Below are 20,632 nucleotides of genomic sequence, written 5' to 3' on the forward strand. Positions count from 1 at the left end.
TTTCGGCCAGCCATTCATCTATATATACATTTCAGTATTAAACAGCCTCTCCATATCCCGCTATATTTCCGAGCCAGAAGTTCTGTTCGCGCCCGGCGATTGCCAATTTTTCCTCGTGGATTCGAAACGCTTCTCTGACTTGAGCATCCGTATTCACTTCCTCTTCGAGGGAGGTGGTACGTATACATGTTTTATTTTCTTGTATGATGTTTTTTTTTCTTTACTTTCTGCCACATCATTGAAGCGCGCATTTATTAAATCCTAAACTATGACTGAGTGCTGGAGATTCGTGGCCATGGCTTTTTTTTTTTTCATGTGAATGGCTGTAAAAGCAGCAACATCTGTATTATGACTCAAGAGCAAACCAAACCATGGTAAAAGATTCAAAATGTTATGTGCCTGTTCGAAGCGTGGTAAGGAGCCATATTCGGCGGGATGATGTTACTACACAGATGTGAGATGGATCTCCAGGATAATAGAAATAAAAAAAGGACATTAGTGCTTCCCGAATCTATGAGAGGATTATATTTCGGAGAACTGTTTTACCCGACAGCATGTCTTGAAATGTTAAAATGTTAAGAAAACGAGAAAATGAATGAAAGAAAAAAAGAAAGAAAGAAAGAAAGAAAGAAAGAAAGAAAGAAAGAAAGAAAGAAAGAAAGAAAGAAAGAAAGAAAGAAAGAAAGAAAGAAAGAAAGAAAGAAAGAAAGAAAGAAAGAAAGAAAGAAAGAAAGAAAGAAAGACATTGATTTCTACCACAATGCGCAATACTTCCTGCCGTTTTGACGGGTTTTTTTTTTTTTTTGCTCCATGCCAGGCGGATGTAATGTGATCCACGTTCTTAGCAACGCGACACTTTAGTTGGTACAGGCAACAACGGAGATGGTCATGAGCTCTTCTCATCCAGGCAACAATGACATGTGCGAACGTGAAATGGCAAGTTGCCTCGATAAAAGATCAGATTGAAGTATATTAGAAACCGCTGATCGCCGACAAGACAGGGAGAGTGTCAACGATTAAAGAAAAAATTCACTGCATATCCACGAGGTGGACGATGAGTGGGGCAAAGCGGATGGACGGAGGGATGGACGGAAGCACGCACGGACGGACTGATGGACGCTTCACCATACGCATCATCATTCACTCCGTGGATATGCTGTGACAACGTTTTTATTCACGTGCTATGCAATGCAACTGGCCACTACGACGACACAGGACATACGACCTACGATGTAAGGGGCTTCACCCATAAAAAAACAAGCGTGCAAATATGCGCGTTACGAGCACACCTTAGAGTGCGGAATTCGTTTACACTCTCTGGCGTCGCCTTTTAAAGATGATAGTCTTTCTCGGGGACCTTCCGCGCAAAAATTTTTGTCTCTCTGTCTGTTTGTACATTTGTCTGTTTGTCCTTCTTTGACATTACCTTAAACGGCACCAAACGATACCCCAAACGGCCGACCCCATACGCAGCGCCCACCAATATTGCTCAAGATTCAGCGTTCATACTCGTGCGATTGTCAATGAAAAACCAATTATTCCGCACATCTGAGGTACCATGACAGCACGTTCATATTTTGTATCTATGTCTTTTTAGTAGAAAAAGCATACTTAAGTAATTCTTAGGACCGTAGCGTATATCACGCTGCGCTGGCCATGCAACCTGCACGAAAAGGCAAGTGTTTCCAACGATTTGCTAAGACGACACGGTGGTGGCGCATACCCGTCACCTTGCGTTCTACCCCTTATCACCTCCGAGACGGGTGCGCATGCGCCGTGCGCTTCGTTTTCCAAGAAAACTGCCAGATAGCGCTTATGTCTCACGTGTGACGTGACTTGATGCGCTCGTTCGCCTCCGCTGCATTTTCGAGGCACTCTAACGCAGCACCTCCAGAATACCATTCACCGATTTTCTTGCGCAGAGCATCAAATAAACGCTTTGTTCACTCTCTCCACGTGCAATTAGACTATCGTCTTTCGACGACATTTGCAGGGTAACTTGCAGATACGGGACCAATTTTTTTTTTTGTACGGCGCCGCTGCAATCTGCGATTTATAAAAGCATGCCCTCCGTGGCCGCCTGGTAGTTATGGCGGTCTACTGGTAACCCGAAGGTCGCGGGATCGATTCCCGGCCGCGGTGATCGCATTTATATGGTTGCGAAATCCTAAATGCCCGATTTAGGCGAGCGTTTAAAAACTCCGGATGGTCGAAATTTCTGGAGCCCGCCATTATGACATCCCCCGTAATAATATAAAGGTTTCAGGATGCAACACCTGGACAATTGTTATTAGCGATTTGGAGGAACTTCGCTCAAAAATTTCACTTCAATAAAGTGTCGATATTATTATCATTTGCTGTTCGTATCGCACACTCAAGTAGGCTATCGTGGAAGCATTATTAAGCTAACAGATGTTCACCGCATTTTAATTTTTTTTTCGTTTCGTGGTAGTTATCGTGTCGTGGTAGAAAAAGGAGCAGATGCACTAGCTCGTGCGTTTGTATTGCGCCTGCGTAAACAGGAGTGCTCGTGCGTTTTTCCTTACACATGGTTTTCGTTACGGCAAGCTCGTGTTTAAACATCACGGAAAAAATGTTTGAAGCTGCTGAACTCCGACGACCGCAATGATTGCGTATCACGCAATCCAAGCACTTTCTGGTAGTTAGTCGCAATGATGGATTGGTTGCAACTTTACATTTTCGCAAACGCGCTTGTATTGATATGTTTATAACCAAGCGGAATGGAACATACTGAGAGCCTCTTTCACACATTTACATAGTGCCTGGTATAGTTGATTGATAGATATGTGGTGTTTTACGTTCCAAAGCCATCATATCATTATGAGCGACGCCGTTGTGTACGGCTCCGGAAATTTAGACCAACTCGTGTTCTTCAACGTGCACCCAAATCTGAGCACACGGGCCTACGGAATTTTCGCCTCTATCGAATATGCCTGGTATAGTTTAAAAAAACAAGCCACTTATTTGCAACTTTAACAGCCAAAATGATTGCTTATCCCGTGTAAACAGGTCTTTTCTTTGTATATACTTGCAAAAAAGCCTCAACTTTTACATTTATTTCCAGCCAACACGCGTGCCATCTTGCATTTTAGTCTAATCTGAACTAAACACGTTATAATTTTTTATCTAACGCAATCGGTCTATAGTGCGCCCTAACAACTTCCTGGTTTCATGAATTTGTACTGGCGTGAAATTAGCGCTTTCTTGGATTTCTTTTTGGTAAGCTCCGTTTTCTTTGTATGTGGTTGTGCTTGCTCGGGCGAGAGGGTTTGTTCTTAGTGTGAGTGCTTTCTGGGCCGGTTCATGTATTATACGACGCATGCGCGTGGCGTGGCGTTTCTTATTGGTTCTTCGTACTGATCAACCAGTCCAGGTAATCCTGGACTGGTTGACCTGCCAACCTTTCCTTCTCTCCAATTTATTCTTCATGGAATGCTGCACACGCATTTGTGTGATGCGTTCCGGTCCGTGGGTATTGCACACACATATTATTTTTCTATATATGTGATCATTGCTTACATCACAGTCATCACCCGAAACCTGCAGTAGCAATCCAGGTAATAAACTATATAGGCTAACACCTCCGGGAACGTCATTAAAAGTTATCTCTGCTGCTGCGGAGAAGTTGCTTCTCAGCTTTCTTCTGTTCTTGATGGTTCATAAAGACATTTTGCATTCTTCGTATCTCTTTCCGCACGCATAATCGCTAGTGTGTGTGCATTTGTGTGTGAGCGAAAAAACGTGTGCGTGTGTGTGCACGCGCGTGTATATGTGTATGTGCATGTATGTGTATGTGCATCTGTGTGTATGTGTGCACGTGCGCGTGTGTGTATTAACGAGCACGCGCTCATGACGTGGAGGTTCTCATTAACTGTCCAAGGCGTCGTCTCTAAACCGTCGAATGCTGCGAAAGAAGTCCTTGGTGCTCTTCTCCACTGAAGATCATTAATGTTTATTGATTATCGCCACTTCTTTAAGGCTGCATAATTTCTCAAGGCTTCTCATTTTCTCCATTCTGCCCACCTTTCTTCCTTTCCTAGGGCAAAAGAAAGTAATGGGGGAGGGCAGCACGGAATTGAGTTAATAAAGCGCTGTTTTGACGTCAGGGAGAACGATGAACAAGTTTAATCAATTACCGGCCGTCCCAGAGCATTAGCTTCTCTTTTCATCGGTCTTCAGCCGTCTTCAGCGTAGCACTTTCGCTTTATTTCTTTTACTTGGTTTTAGTCTCGAGTCAGACTGCGCCTGCGCAGTTTCTTTCAGAAGAACATGCTTAGTGCAGTGTGTGTGTTTGCTTAGCGAGAAACGATACTTGTGTATGCAGTCCGTTCCGTCGGACTTTTTCACGTAGGCACACGCGAGCGAGCAAGTACGCTAATTATACGACACGTTGAATGTAATTTAATGGTGTGTAAGGAACGAAATACGTTGTTTTCTGGCGCTTCGTAACAAGACATATTGTCCGAGGTTCAAACTTTCCACGCGGTTGCGTTGAAACGTTTCGTACGGAGCCCCTTGTTTGTCACGCGTACATCCGAGATTGCTCTTCTCGCGGAATTTCGCCTGCGTCCGCGAGTTTCGTAGTTTGCGTTTGCACGAGATGTTTTGTTGTCGTTTTCTGATGTGTAGCATTTTAAAAAAGAAAGTAAGTAAATAGTGTGGGAAAAACTACAGTCGTTGTTGCTGAAAGCACAACTGTGATCATGGTTCTCGTATAGATGACGCCACATTCGCGCGTCTTGTCGCACATGTTACTTGAGAAGCGCGTCACCACAATGAATAAAATGCGCAGGATATTACTGCACAAAGGTGGGCAAAGATGTTGGTGCTCCTATTGCGACCACATTAAGAAGGTGCACTTTCGCCGTCGCCGTCATGCTCCGTGTAAAGTCCAAGTCGGTGACATTACCCTGTGCGTTGTGTTGTGGAGGATCCGTGGATCAATGTCGGCAAAGGGGATCGGAGGTCTGCGGTGGTGAGTACTGTGTCACTTGAGGCAGGCGAACTTCCACTGTCGCTCACAAGCTATTTCGACCAACATCACGACTCATTGTTTAGTACGTACTGTGTTTTAAACGTAAGGAGCTTGATGTGGGGAGTTAACTGGACAGTTAACTACAACGCTTAAGGGCATATGGCCGAGCAAGGTAGGCGCTGCAACTGCCGTCGAATCCTTAGTCAGACTAAATTCTTGGCATAATGTGGTGATAAAGTAGTAAAGGAATCCTCGAATCATTTGACAAGTGCGCGCAGTAAACATGTCCATTAGTTGCGCGCAAGTAGAAATTGAAGAAAAAAAAAAGGGAGATTGCATTCATGTCTCGATAGAGCCTGAATAGAGCCTATAGAGCCTGGGCTTTATGTGTGCTGGAGTAATGGAAAGCACGAATGTAACTTTGCTCACCGAAGCGGATCCCTGTTCCCTTACGCCTTTTGTAGACTTACATCAGGTCCATTGCAATGGAGTTGGCGGCTAACTTTACATTGTATAAAATTCCGATCGGTGAATGTCTGAGTAAGCGCATTGCACTGTTCCTTTACGTTGCTTGTTTCTCCGTTCGCGACACCATTCAACAGCTGGCAGAAAGGAAGAGAGAAGACGTCTGTGCCAATGAATACGCGTGATTCCTGCAGGCTTAAAGCATACATTTCGACATTTTGGGCAGCGACTGGAGGATGATGTAAAGAGAAAGGGAAATGGAGCCAAATTAATCGCGATGAATTATAGCCACCGAAAGTCACGAATTCTACTCGCCGTAATGTGGAAATAGGGGGAGGGGTAGCGCCTGTCTCGAAACAACGAAACAAGCTGCCGCTCTGATTCCCTTGAAAACGAGTACGAACGTGAGTATGTGCGAGTGAGACCAAACGGGATGAACAAAGAAATCGAACGAGGGAGAGAGAGTAAGCGTGCGTGTCATGGTCGCGTTGCCCGTAGCTAGAATATCTCAGCGACCCCTAGTCAAGCTAGCGGCTTCTGCGGCTCCATCTTTGCCTCTGGGGCCGTTCACGCGAACGAGCCCGCCGCGGGCCCTCAACGGCGGAGTGCAAAGGCAAGAAGCTAGGGCGCCGGTAATGAAGTCAGCTGGCTGCTAGGGGTGCCCTTATGGCGCTCCTTTCAGGGCAGAAGCCTTTCCCTCAACCTCCTCCTCTCCCCTTTCTGCTCTCGGGCCAAACACACGCACAGACGCGTACCACCGGTGTTCCTCGGCGCTTTTGTGCTACCGTCGCCCTGCTTAGAGGGCCGGAGCAAAAAGGCAGAATGGTTGGAAGATGCGGTGAGGTGCACTGTGAAAGGCTGGGTGAGAAAAAAAAGCCGGGGGAAGCGGAGAGATGACTCGATGCCGATTAAGCCCGTCGTCTGTCGCCGGCGTCCAGACGGTCATTAACGAAGCTCCTTCACGTCGTCTTTCTTTTCATTCTCCGTGGAGAGGAGTGTGTGTGTGTGTGTGTGTGTGTGTGTGTGTGTGTGTGTGTGTGTGTGTGTGTGTGTGTGTGTGTGTGTGTGTGTGTGTGTGTGTGTGTGTGTGTGTGTGTGTGTGTGTGTGTGTGTGTGTGTGTGTGCGCGCTTTAGAAGTACGTGCTCCAGCCCACTGACTCTGTTTTATTTGTGGGGAAGAAGTAGAGGAAGAGAAAAAAGTGCGGAAGTAGGATGGGTAGGGCAGCCGTGTGGTCATGCTTTCAGAATCTGCCGTTGCTGCTGGTGCTACGGTGGATAGCCAAGGGTCCTAGCTATGCTTAAGGGCTCATACTGGATGCGACGTTGTCGGTTATACGTGAGTGAAAGGGTAGAGAGATGAGAGAATAGGCAGTGATTACGAGATGTATGACGGAAGCGAAAAAAGGACGCTGTTGAACCAGGGTTTCGATAACCCTGCTATCCTGCATTTCCGCGCAAAATAGGGAGGCTATACATGAACAGCTGAGCAATCTAATTCGGAAAGGACTATACTGTGTTTGACGCATCAGCTTGTTAATGAATAAATTAGCACGTGAACGCCGTCCCAATGTCTTATATTACTGGCAGTGCCATTGGCAGTGTCATTAACCATTGGCGTTCGTGTGCCCTGCTGTAACCATTGGGTTAACTTAGTGTTTCGTCGCGCTGCTGAAGTGAATCTCGGAGGCCACGTGAAAAAATGCGTGGTTCAGGTATGTTCCACCAGATGCCGCAACGTTCCCAGCTGCTCACTAGAAAACTGTCTTTGATTTTAAAAACTCACTCATTTATTTTATGAATTATCCTGGCTTTTAATTGAATAATCTTGAGTAAACGCATGCTCCGATCCCATACGTGTTTGATACAGCATCGAACTTGAACCAGAACAAGTGATACCACATCAGTTAAAATTAAAAAGAAAACACTTTCCCGAATATCCAGAAAACCGGAAGAAAGTTCTCGCTCGGAAGTGCTTGGAAGAGCAATAAGGGTACCGCTAAAATAAAAATCCGTGACAGTTTAAACTAAGACGTGCTCAAGGCCCTAAAAGCGATGAGTTCACGATTCGGGACGTTTTCTTTTTTTTTTATTTGGAGTTGATAATCTCGAAGAGCGCGGTCGGTTCGCCATAATTAATTTCACTTACGCACGAATCGAGCCGTATAGTGGAGGTATACACACGTATAAGAAGAGATTCGTCGAAGCAGGCCGCGCGAAATAAATGACACCGTCGTCCAGAGCTACCTTTCCGATCGATGTACGCGCTTTTCATTTGGAGCCCTCGCGAGACCATAAATAAGGAGCGCTCTAACCAGTCACGCCAGAAGCAGGGCGTGGTTAATCGGGGGGGGGGGGGGGGGGGCTCCATTAATCACTTAACACCTATGTCGCACTTCCCCTTTCGGCCAACAGTGCGGCTCTGCTATGCTCGGAGCACTTAGGCGAACGAGCGTTTTCCTTTACCTACGTTTGTCGATATCTCCCGCGTCGACTAATGACGATGACGTCGATCTTCTGAGCCTTAATCGACCGCACGCTTCTCTTTAATCGAAGGTAGCGTCCGGCACACACCGCAGACCGCTATGTAGATAAGGAAATAGACAGTGACCACGTAAGAGCATCGCTTCAGTTCTTCCGCGGCCTGCAGACTTAGAGGAAGGAAACAGCTCCCAAGGTCTCTTGTGCATTCATTGAAGTTGGTTGGCTGGACCCAAGAAGAATGGCTAAACCCGCCACGAGGGATCGGCCATGAATCGCGTGGCAGTGGGATTTTCGGAAAAGAAAAAGGAGGGGGATGCCTAAAGAATTGAAGACAACTGCGAAGGCCGTCTCTTTCTCCTTCGTCGACGCACTGATGCTGCCCCGCCACCTTTCGAAAGATTTCTGCAAAATACCGGCCGCGGTGACCCAATTTTCGATGGATGCGAAAAAGCTTGAGCCCCGTGTGCTTAGATTTGGGTGCGCGCTAAAGAACCCCAGGTGGTCTAAATTTCCGGAGTTCTCCACTACGGCGTCTCTCGTAATCATATGGACGTTTTAGGATATTAAACCCCAAATATTATTATAAAGCTTTCTGCACCTTACAGGCTTTTCCACTGCCTCCAAAGTTTGAGGGCGCTAGTCTGTTTTTACATTGCCTCCATGATCGCACTTACTTTGGCCCATAGAGTTTCATACAATAAAGCCTGGAGAGGAATATGGGGCTGCGATCGTGTCTCTCCACGAAAATTGTGGGAAGTACAGGCTTCGGATTGTGTTGCGCTAACTAGCGAACGGCCTAGGTACTTTCTCTGCAGTTTCGGTTTTGGCGCAGCGTCGGTATAGTGGGGTGCGGTGCAAAGCACCAAAGCAGCGCTTTTGGCTGTGTTCCAATTCTCAGACAGCACGCGACGAGGCGCCACCTCGCGTCGAGAAAAAAAATGCAAATTGAACAAACATAGCAGTTGTATTTTCTGGCCGAATTTGTGTTAAAACCTGAAAAAAAAAATGAAACGTTACTCACATTGAGCTTCAGGAGAAGCGTCTGCTTGTGTGCAGACGACCATTCCGGTGAGATTCGGTCTATCTGAGTTATTCGCTGAGTCGCCATCTTGTTTAGACAGCAAAGTAGCCTGCATCGTATTTGTCTACGATGTGGTCTTCTCGGAGCTGTCTACTTTGCCGGCTACGCGAAAATTTGAATGGTACTTAAGATGGCCACCGTCCATTTAGCGGTCTATTTAGACGTCTACGGTGAGTATTGGAACACCCCCTTTGTTGAAAAAACGTGAGCTAACAAATTAACAGGATTTCGTAAGAACTACCCGGTTTTTGGCCAATCCCCCCGCGTGGGTGTGTGCCACAGTTTCCATGCCTTTCCTTCCCTGCTGAAACGTTGGAGCTTTACAAATTGTGTTTGGCAGTTTAAGCGAAGTGTCGTCCACTAACCGCTGCGCATAGATATAGCGTAGTGGTCCGTGATGACTTATAAAGGACGGCCATAAAGGTACGGGTGGAGTTTCTCCGAAGAACAGATAATTGCGAGGCACTCTTTCTCAGTGACGGAAGAATAACACTAGGCTTTCTTCAGGGTTCGACTCGCGTAAGCAACCCCGTATTCTCCGTATCCTGGCTTTCGTTTAGCCAAAACTGCTCCAAGACCGACACCGCTGCCGTCGGTATGGATATCAGTAGGCGCATCAGGGTTAAAATGGCGTAGTATTGGAGGCAATGTTAATAAGCGCCGTAACGTGACAAATAATTCGTAGAAGTCATGTGACCAAGCAGAAATTTCTTTGGACATTGTAAGTAGATTGGTAAGAGGCGCCATGACGGAAGCGAAGTCGCGCACAAATTGACGAAAACATGAGCACTGCTCAAAAAAATTTTCAGGCGTCTTCATGGAATTGGGCTTTGGATATTTTGCCACGGCGCAGAGTTTTGCAGGATCAGGGAGACGTTTGCAGAAGGCGCGACCCAGTATAGTTAGCTCACATGTGACGAAATGACACTTATTGATGGGAAGTTGAGGCCAGCAGAGGTGAGAATACAGCTCGCAAAATTTCCGTACTGCTGCAAATATGGCTGCGCATGTACGGCTGCTCGACACGTGACATTTTATAGGACAAATATCGATAACTCAATCGCTGGTTAGTGTCCCGGCGGAGACACAGTACGTACGGCGCTCGGCTGCTGACTTGAATGTCACATTTTGATGGAGGCGAAATGTTTCGAGCCCGTGTACCGATTTCCGATGTTAGTGCATGGTCAAGAACACGTTAGGGTCGAAAATATCGTTGAGCCGGCTAATTTAGCGTAACTCGTAATTATATCTTGGTTTATATCAATCAATCGATTGATCGATCAACCAATCGATTATTGTGTCAGTGAATCAGTCAGTCAGTCAGTCAACAAAAAGTTAATCAATGATATGCAATCATCACATGGACCACCCACATCTCTTTGCCGAGTACCCACCTAAGTACACGCGTCTTGCACATCGCCCACAACTGAATGTGGCCACCGTGACGGGAACTCGAATCGGCGTTTTCGAGGCTTAGCAGCTAAGCCATAATATGGCGGTGCAAGCGCGCGAGACTTGAGAGTCACTAAACAGGTAATTCCCGGCGGCAAGCGAGGCCATTGTTCTGCCATGGCTTCACATTCGATCAACGTACACATACTTATAAGTCAGGGAGCGCGATGTGCCGCTCGAAAGTCACGCACGTACGAGGTGCCACACGCTTTAATGACTCCGTAATTTGAGCGGGCGTGCAAATTTTCGTGGGCCTCGTATATGACCGTGGTGCGTAGCTGTGGGGCGGCGTTCGAATTACCCAGTCATTAAGCATTAAACGAACGGTTCTCAATAGTCGTTCATCGCGGTGCTTCTCGGGGCCGTCATTTGACTCGTGGTGTGCATTATGCACGATACGGCTGCTTTCTGCTAATTAGAGACAGCAGTGGTGCCGCCCACTGTAGCTGTGTGGGTGGAGTGCGTTAATTGCCGCCACATGTTGCGCAAGCCGCCTGAGCGAGTGAGAAATAGACAGTGTTAGATGGAAGTACCGTCTCTTGTCATATTCACAGAACAACAACAAAAGAATAAATATATACTCGGAATTATCAAGGCTAAATCAATCTCTCCATGAGTCAAGAAATTTCGAGATTGGGCACGAGTTGACAAGACATTGCGAAATCGTGGCGTGAACGAAGACGATAAAAAGTCAATTTTGAATGCAAGTTGTGCCCCCTAAAATGCACAAAAAGTTTGCAAATATGAGCGCATTTCAAAAAAAATTAAATTATGCAGTTGCTAAAACAAAAAAAAATCTATCCTACAGGTGCGCAAGTATGGTTTCACGGCAGTGCAGCAGAGCTGTGCAGCAAAGCTAGCTTTGCGGCAATACGCAGAAATTTTTTAGAAATGTTCCCATGAATAGCTTTTGAGGGAGCGCGTTGTAGACAAGCGAAAAATTTGGTGTAAGTCACAGCTAAAGTCGGAAAATAAAACTTGTAACCATGGCACGAAAATTTGGCACAGAGTGCCTAATTTTCTGTTGGTCTCAGTTTAAGTAAGCCTTACAATCGAAACTGATGTTGGTTTCGGTTTAGATCACAAGTCGATCTCCTAACTTCGAATTTAAAGTTTATATAAAATTTTGTACCCAAAATCTTGTATATACGGTACTAATAAATAAAATTCTTGCAGAAGTGTTGGTGTAATAGCGCTTAACCGTGTGTATGTGTCTAACTGCTCATTGTTTTTTCTTTCATAATTTCAAACGCAGCCTACGTCTGTATTCCCAACAAAATCTCGGGTGAATTAAGTATTTAAGTAATGAAAAATTAAACCTAAAGGTAAGTACACCACCAATACTGCAGGCAAAATTAACAGTCTGTCAGTCTTTAACGTTGTCGCAAAACCACTGGAGACTTCAGTGCCTCCTGCATATCTCTATAAAGCCATAAAAAATATATATATGAAAAGGCCCCAATTTTTTATAAAAGGAAATGACCTTCGTTGCTCAAATAATGTTATCCCCGGGGTTAATGCTACCGGATTCATTTCTAAAGTAGGAGACGTAATCCCGCCGACTCTCGTCGATTTACACGCAGTGAAAAAAAATTTTTTTTTTTGTACACGAGGCCTCCTTGGGGGAAAGCTTGCGAAACGCGACTGAACCATCTAGACTTAACCTTTGAACGATATTCGGCTACGTAGAGATTCTCCTTGCTGAGCTCAGCACACTTCGACATCCTGCAGGTGAACCCAACCTGCCAAGAGTTGTAAAATTGAATTTAGTTTTCAAAAAAAAGGGGGGGAGGGGCGGGGAAGAGGAATGTGCGGACATCAGCGGTTCCATAAGTTGTTACTCACTCACTCCTTCAGATCTGAATTCCAGTTCAGCTTCTGCCTTCCTGGTGTCTGTAAAAGTGGTGTTGCTTGCTCAGTAAAGAGAAAAAATGAAACATAGCCTGGCGTTGAAGTAATTGCTACATTGAAGACCCGCTGTACTCAAGATCTCGAAACGTGAACGGAAACGCAAAAAAATAGACTTGCTAAAGAAAAAAAAGGGGGGGGGGGGGGGGAGCGAGACTCACCGGCCATTCCGCAGTTTCTGCGTCCATCGCGATTGCAATGTCGTTACCCATTCAAATGCATATAAATCACCCACCCAACTTGTGAATATTATGGCAACTAAAGATATGAAAATTCTGACCTCTTGGTGTTCCATTACTCAAAGTAAAAAAAATACAGACAAGTTTCTTGTACGTGTAAACACGACTTCGAAGAAGTAGCACCGTAAACAAAACAAACTTGAACACAGGAGGCAAAAGAAAGAAACGACGAACTCTAAAACTCTACCCAGGCTTGTTTGCGAACATACATGAACATGTACTAGCTCAAATAACATAAATCTTTTGCAGATGGTTCTGTCAGGGCCTCGGTACACAAGTCTGAGTGCATAGGTGAAGACTGAGCGAAAACTGCAAGACTATAATCTGTAAAACTGGTAGCACTGCTTTTTGTATATGGATGCTGGGTGCGCGCAAGCACACACACAAACACACAGAGACACACAAACACACACACATACACGCACACATACACAAACACACACACACACGCACGCACGCATACACAAGCACGCAGACACGTAGTCACTGACGTTGCCGGGGCGGATGTGGAGGAGGTTCAACACCCCCATTTTCCATTTTGTTTTTCAATTTTGCACATGTATACATTCACTCCCACATACAAACGCATGGACGAACATACATAAAGTGTCGTTACACCACCACCCCCCTCCTGTGAATACAATCTCTGTCTACACTACTGCGGCTTGTAGGCACACAACACGTAAACATAAGACGGGTGTCTTATGTTTAGCACGATCAACACAGAAGACAGATGAACGTTTACACAAGACGGGATGGAGATCTATGCGGTTTCAGCACCAGCCGTCTGGTAAACAACACAACTAGCGAGAATCTACGCGTTCGCAACACCGCAGACCCGAGCTCCCAAAGGAAGTTAAGTTCTCTGTTGCTCTGCTCGTGGCACTTAGAGTAGATCGACCCTGCGCCATTTCGCATGGAGTCCAGAGCAGACGCTATATATCTGATGGCGCCACCAGAGCACCCGGTAGCAAGCAGACGAGTCGTCTAATTTTTTTGTCTTTAATAGACGTTATGTATAGAGGTAGTTTGTAAATGGCTACCAGACGTCTGTGTATACTAACGCAGCCTCAATGCGAGTGCCCTGGTACGTGCATTAGATATCTAAATAAAAGCGCTCGCATCCCTCTCTATCATCCTTTATCGGAGGGAAGGCGGGTGTGTGTGATAAAGACCGCAGGGAGACCGCAACCAGCTATCTCATCTACTTATACTAGTGCTGGAGGGAAAATACCGGATTCTGCGAGCGAGCCGAAGAGATCGCTTAGCGACAGCAAGAAAAGAAAATGCGGAGATGGCCAATGCTGCTACCATGCATGGCAGCGGTTGAGTCGCGCATGTTGGGCTGTCGGAAAAGTGAACCTCCGGCCACGCAGACGTTAAACGTAGTACATACGCGATACCAAACCGAGCGTTCGCATCGAATGTCCGTTTTCCTTATTCGTTCCCGAGTACGCGTACTCGTCTTGTTCCCATCTCCCATATTTCAGTATAGGCTTCCTTCTAGCGCACGTAAAGGATAGGAAGAAGAATGAAGTCACCTACCGACTAACCCCCATCGCATCCCTCGTGAACTTCTCCCCCCGTCCACCCGTTATTTCTCTTAACATTTTTTCGTTCAATCTTTCATATTTTTCTCTCACTTCCCCTCATTTTTTTATACACGTACTCGTAATTTGGTTTCGTGTACTTTCGAAGCCCATGTGGCCATAAAGTTTACGCGCAGCTTACGCAAGCTTTCCCGCTGGCCATCGCCTATTAGTTCACCTCTCTGTCGTGAGAGAGGGTTTTCGAAGCATCTATCTATCTATCTATCTATCTATCTATCTATCTATCTATCTATCTATCTATCTATCTATCTATCTATCTATCTATCTATCTAACTATCTATCTATCTATCTATCTATCTAACTATCTATCTATCTATCTGTCTGTCTGTCTGTCTGTCTGTCTGTCTGTCTGTCTGTCTGTCTGTCTGTCTTGCACCTGATTATCACACATTTATATTAATTTATTTTTGCTTTTCTTAACTGGAGCGACGAAAAAATAAAGGTGAGGAAACGAGGGAGGCTTCTGTACTTATTTTGACTGTTACCATGCTTCCCTATACATACATACATACATACATACATACATACATACATACATACATACATACATACATACATACATACATACATACATACATACATACATACATACATACATACATACATACATACATACATACATACATACATACATACATACGTACATACATACATACATACATACATACATACATACATACATACATACATACATACATACATACATACATACATACATACATACATACATACATACATACATACATACATACATACATACATACATACATACATACATACGTACGTACGTACGTACGTACATACGTACGTACATACATACATACATACATACATACATACATACATACATACATACATACATACATACATACATACATACATACATACGTACCCAGGTGGTCTAAATTTCCGGAGCCCTCCACTACGGCGTCTCTCATAATCATATAGTGGTTTTGGGACGTTAAACCCCACATATCAATCAAATCATCAATCAATACGTACATACGTACATACATGCATACATGCATACATGCATACATGCATACATGCATACATACATACATGCATACATACATACATACATGCATGCATGCATACATACATACATACATACATACATACATACATACATACATACATACATACATACATACATACATACATACATACATACATACATACATACATACATACATACATACATACATACATACATACATACATACATACATACATACATACATACATACATACATACATACATACATACATACATACATACATACATACATACATCCTCCCCAAGCAGAACGAAAACATCCCAGCAAGGTTGCCTTCTTCCTACCCTTTGAGTGAAAGGACACTCCGAGGCGCCACCACATCAACCTCCACTGTAGTAGACAAGAACTTCAGAACTCCGCGGCATTTCCTCTTCAGAGGCGGAAGCACACAAGCCCGCTCCAATGGGTTCAAACTTCAGACTGACGTCATGTCCCGAACTTCTAAAGACTGCACTTGCAGGGAACATTGCCGACTTCTTGAGTGGGACTATTTCTTTAAGTTGCGGAGTCGATCGACGTCCTTGGAGCTTCGGTGTTCTGGGCGGGACATCCGCGGACTTCGCATCTGAATGTAGTTCACATTTACTTGCGCAGCGACTACAACCCATTGCAACAACCTACACGCATAGCACTCGAGTTTCCGGCATCACCCGTTTTTCTACGAACGTCGAAGCTGAGCGACCCAGCGTTTGCGATTTCAAGGCGCGTCGAATCGCTTTTGAAGCCGGCGATTCAGTGAAAGCAGAAAGGCGGACGGGGAGGAGTGAAAAAAAGCCAAACCCGGTCGAACGTTTGCTGCCTCGGAGGTGAATTCAAAAAGGCGTTTCGTTCAATCTCCCTGCGAAACGTGAGGCACACATTCCGCGTTGTGCGCCATCATTCTTCCGTTTCGTAGCTCTCGAAACGTGAAAATGGCATGAACTGCCTTTTTACGGAAATGGAGTACACACCGTATGGCAGTTCACGTGCGGCAAGAATTGGAGTGTCGAGCCAAAATGACTAGCAATCCAGAGCTTTGCTGGACGCTACGTAGGGTTAAGTCAATATTTGCTTGTCGTTATATATTTAATACGCCAAAAATCAACCTCATTTTAAGATCAATAAAAAATCAAGCAAGAAAAAAATGACAGTGATGCAACACAACTTAAGCTACAAAGGAAGTCTCTGTGGAATTCCTTCCATAGAGAATTCCACCACGAAACGGGTGAACGATAAAATCCGATAAAAAATCAGTAAAATTTGATACAAATCTGATAAAAGCCCTTCTGAGAACCAGACTTGGTGGCCTCACTGCACAATTTCACGCGTTGTCACGTACGATAGGCCATAGAGTTTCCTAAAGCTAACTAGAGAAAACTCTGGCGCAGCGATTGTTCAGCGACCCTGGGAATGATGGGTAGTGCGCAAATTTACCTCGTCTTCGTACTCGAGGGCTTTTAAAACACTTATGGCTTCGTTTATTGATGTGTTTTGATTTTGTTCCGATCAAAAAAAAAAAAGGTTGGACCGTTGTGAACTTTGGGACCCGATTTAAATTGGTGAGCCTAAAATGTTAGGGTCATGAAGTGCAACTGCTGAGCATTTGCTGATTTTCTTCTCGTGACAAAAAAGCACCAAGCTACGCGAAGCTAAAGAGAGCTGGAAATACGAAGATTAGACAAATCAACGAAGATTAGACAAATCAGCGTACTATTCATAATTCTCATGGTCGCTGAAGCGCCGTGCGCTGCAGCTCGCTTAGGCGCCTGCCCCTTTATGGCAAACTGGCTGCTGCCTTGAGTCAAATGCCTTACGCTCATAAATGGTAGACGTGGAGCTGCCAGGCGTTCTTCCACGGGATGAGCGCAGACAGTTGAGGCGGCTTGGGAGGTTATCGGCACCCGTGTGTAACACTCATCGTAGGGAACTTGACACGTGCTGCTATGCCTGCGAAGCGACGAGAACGAAGTGGGCGTGGTCGCGAGGAGGCGAACACGCGGATCATCGAAAACCGACCCATTAATGGCGGCACGTCATCTAGTGAGAATTTTTAGAATCACCGGAAAGGCGACCGGAGCGGCGACCTTGAGCGGCGACCCGAGAAATGTACAGTGGCAACACTGGTGTACACGCTGGCGGCCGCCGGACAGGGCGCGAGCTTTAAGAGCAAGCTCCTAAAATATACGTTTAATTAAGCCATTCAGTAATGCATGGTTGGTAAAGTTAGCGCTACTACCACAGTTGTTAATTGTGCTGTTCATCTCACCTTTCTATAATTTCGGTAGAACTCACAGCAAAGAGCCTTCGTTGCTCAGTTCGACTTATTACTGTCCAAATTACTGGTGAATTCAAAGTTCTCTCAGACCAAATGATCTCTAAATGTTTAAAGCTGGTTGTATACCATCCTAATAAAAGTTGCAGAGAAATATTTTTCTGTAGAGCGTCTGACCAATGGTCAGCCTCCATTGAAACACTTTTTTTCATTGTCATCGTGTGCAGGCGCTTCTGCGGAATGCATCCATCAGCCTGTTCCAGTCAACGCGAAACCGTGCTTACTTGGAAGAAGTCATCGTCCTGGTACCCAAGTCCTGGGGTCCCAAGGAGACGTGGGCACGAGCACCGACGCCCACGGTTACCCGTGCCGGCTGGCAGCTGCACCGGGACGCCGACTTGCGACTGGAGCCCCAGGGAGGGCCCTTCGGCGACAACCCGTTCACCGTTCAGCACGCCGGCTGCGGACAGGCTGCCAAAAGGCTCGCCATCAGCGCGGGATTCCTGGCGCTTCTTGAAGAAGGAGGCCCCGCAGCCAGCAAGTACGGTCCGCCAGGTGAGTGTCGCGGTGGCGTCACCTTGTTGTTTCGAGGAATAGGTGGCCTAGCAGCCGATGCTGGTTTGCATTCAGCAACTAGGAGAAGGCAGAGGAAGAAGTAATAAACGGAATTAGTTCAGTAACAGACGGAAAGACTTCCGCCAGTATCCTTTGTAGGTACTGCTGGAACGAAGACGCAGCAGTTTCTATTGTAGGCCCTTCTATAGGTGCCTTATCTTGGTACTGCTTGGTAAATATTGTGGTGTTCTTGCTGAATTGCAATGAGCAGTTTTCGAACTTTGTTTGATCTTAAGCAGTTATGAGTCAGCTTATCGCAAGTGCAGAGGTCAACACACTTGTATGGAACCCTGTAACGGTGCACTCCGGACTGCGCTGTCAATGTTTGTGGATTACGCCTAGTTTGACAGAGCTCAAGTTATATCATGCATGGTTCCGAAGGTCGAACACTCGAGCGTGGGCTATCTCAAACCACTTTCATCGGTATACACGGCGCCAGAAGTTGCCATTGCAGCGCTCTAGGCAACTCTGCTGACCTCTATACGTGTTTGGGGGCAAGAGGAAGCACAGGCCTCATGTAAGACAATAGCCGCAGTATTAATCAATTCACACTCGTTGCTCACAGACCGGGTGTTCGTGCGTGAGTGGGCGCACTATCGGTACGGCGTGTTCACCGAGACCGGCTACCCGGGTGACCCCCTGTACCCCGCCTACCGGGCAAGATCGGGAGGCAACGACCCGGCTGACGTCGCCCTCACCAGCTGCACCAACCAGCCCCTCGAGCTGGACTGGAGGTACGTGCATTTATCCACCACTGATAACATACCGTCAAACAGGGAATGCCACGTAAGCCAGTGTTTTGACAGGTGCACTTGGCTTCGTTAAACTTGCAACTGCCCAACGTCGGCTCCAGCGACACTCCCTTTCCAAAGATTTCTCATGAACATACGCCTCCATATTTCCTTGAATTTCTTTGCTGTATATATTTCCATAACTGGTCATTCGCAATTCTTCAACAGATAGCGTTCCCAAGTTCATGAGTCTTATACATTGCAGAAAATGATGGACGACAAAGAATCCGAGATGACTTGACCATAGCTCTCCCCTTCTCTGTGAGGGAAAAAAAGATAAATACTTTAACTTTTATCGAGCAGTGATATATTCAACATTGACGTGCTGAGTAAATCTGTCCAACTCACAATACCTGAAGACAACTGCCACAATCTCACTTAATGTATATTAGCGCTACATTTGACGAGCACAAGACAGGGAAGTACAAGGCAGGACGGGTACATTGAAATTTTTTCTTTCCGGTAACAACAAAAAAGAAAGAAAGCTGTTTTCGGAACAACATTCGGCAAGACTAGAGCCCATCGTTCTCCATCCTCTACGTCTCTTCTCCCCAACAACCTCTTTCTCACGCTTGCTGGTGGGAACAAAAGGCATGTGTATGTAACATCGAGTTGTCCGGCATTACGCGAGGCTGTTCTCTGCCTACGCCCCCCCACCCTTTTTTTTTTTTTTGCTCTAGTTCATTTAAAGTGAACGTATCACCCGTGGCGTGCTTAGCTGAGCACTGACGCGCACTGCCTTTTTCTCCTCCTCCATTCACGGTGCTTCCTCAGACGATGCGTCCGAGAGGTTGAGACGCGCAGCATGAGGAGGCGATGGGGGCGAGGCTCCCTGTCGTTTCTTTTTTTTCCCCCTCACGAACCTCGGTGTCCAAGCTTTGGTCCCTGCCCACAGCAGATCCATTGTTCGCCACAGTCCAGGGGTCCACGCCCTGCCGCCTTCCCTTGTCCAACGCTTGCTCGTCACGCCACCAACCTTCGTCGCCACGCCCCCCGTGTTTCTTGAATACGCCGAGCTGGTCGCTAGCGTTTCTTCATACCTGTATTTTTTTTATTTTTCTACTGCTTGGTTCGTTCACTCGATCGTTTGGTTGTCAATACGTGGTCTTGTCGCCTCATGGCATATACTCGCCCGTAGGAACGTGCGTTAAAAGTGGAACGTACCTTCTGTGGTAGCTTGGCCATGAAGGTGTCGTCCTGCTAATCTCAAGGATCCGGGTTCGATTCCCGCTAACAAAAGCCGTTTCTTGAAGTGAAGACTGCACACAAGACTGACCGTTTGCTCAAGTTAGTGAGCAAGTTACGGAACCACATATGACCAACGCTAATTCAGAGTCTTTCTCTACGACGTCCATAACGAAATCAAGACTTTGAAGCCCATAAATGGCTTTCTTTTTCCTTATTTAGGGCACAGGAAGCTCAGGATCCAGTAGAGGTCGGTGAACGCTTGTCTGCTTTCTCCAAAGTTGGGCCTACGTAACGTTTAGCAATAAAGAGAGGTCTCCACTGCAACTAATACATTCTTTCTCAGTATTGGTCAGTCTGCTCGCATTTGGTTTATGTGACGAAGTATAAAATGGACTGATCCCGAAAACTGTCTTCTAGAGTCTCTGAGTCACTGATGGTCACGTAGTTTGTATTTTTTTTGCTTTAGCCTGGTCTTTCTGGACGGGCACTCGGTA

General features: G+C 45.9%; 1 protein-coding gene across 1 annotated transcript in view; it reads left to right on the plus strand.

The window, feature by feature from the left end:
* LOC119173875 (calcium-activated chloride channel regulator 2) overlaps nucleotides 1-20,632 on the plus strand; it is a 387,319-nt gene that overhangs the window by 278,595 nt on the left and 88,092 nt on the right. Inside the window, exons 2-3 of the mRNA XM_037424657.2 lie at nucleotides 17,772-18,099; nucleotides 18,725-18,893. Of these exons, the coding sequence (XP_037280554.2) occupies nucleotides 17,772-18,099; nucleotides 18,725-18,893 (497 nt within the window). The remainder of the gene's footprint in view (nucleotides 1-17,771; nucleotides 18,100-18,724; nucleotides 18,894-20,632) is intronic.

The sequence above is a fragment of the Rhipicephalus microplus genome, chromosome 5 (genome assembly GCF_043290135.1).
Source record: "Rhipicephalus microplus isolate Deutch F79 chromosome 5, USDA_Rmic, whole genome shotgun sequence".
Lineage (NCBI taxonomy): Eukaryota > Metazoa > Arthropoda > Arachnida > Ixodida > Ixodidae > Rhipicephalus > Rhipicephalus microplus.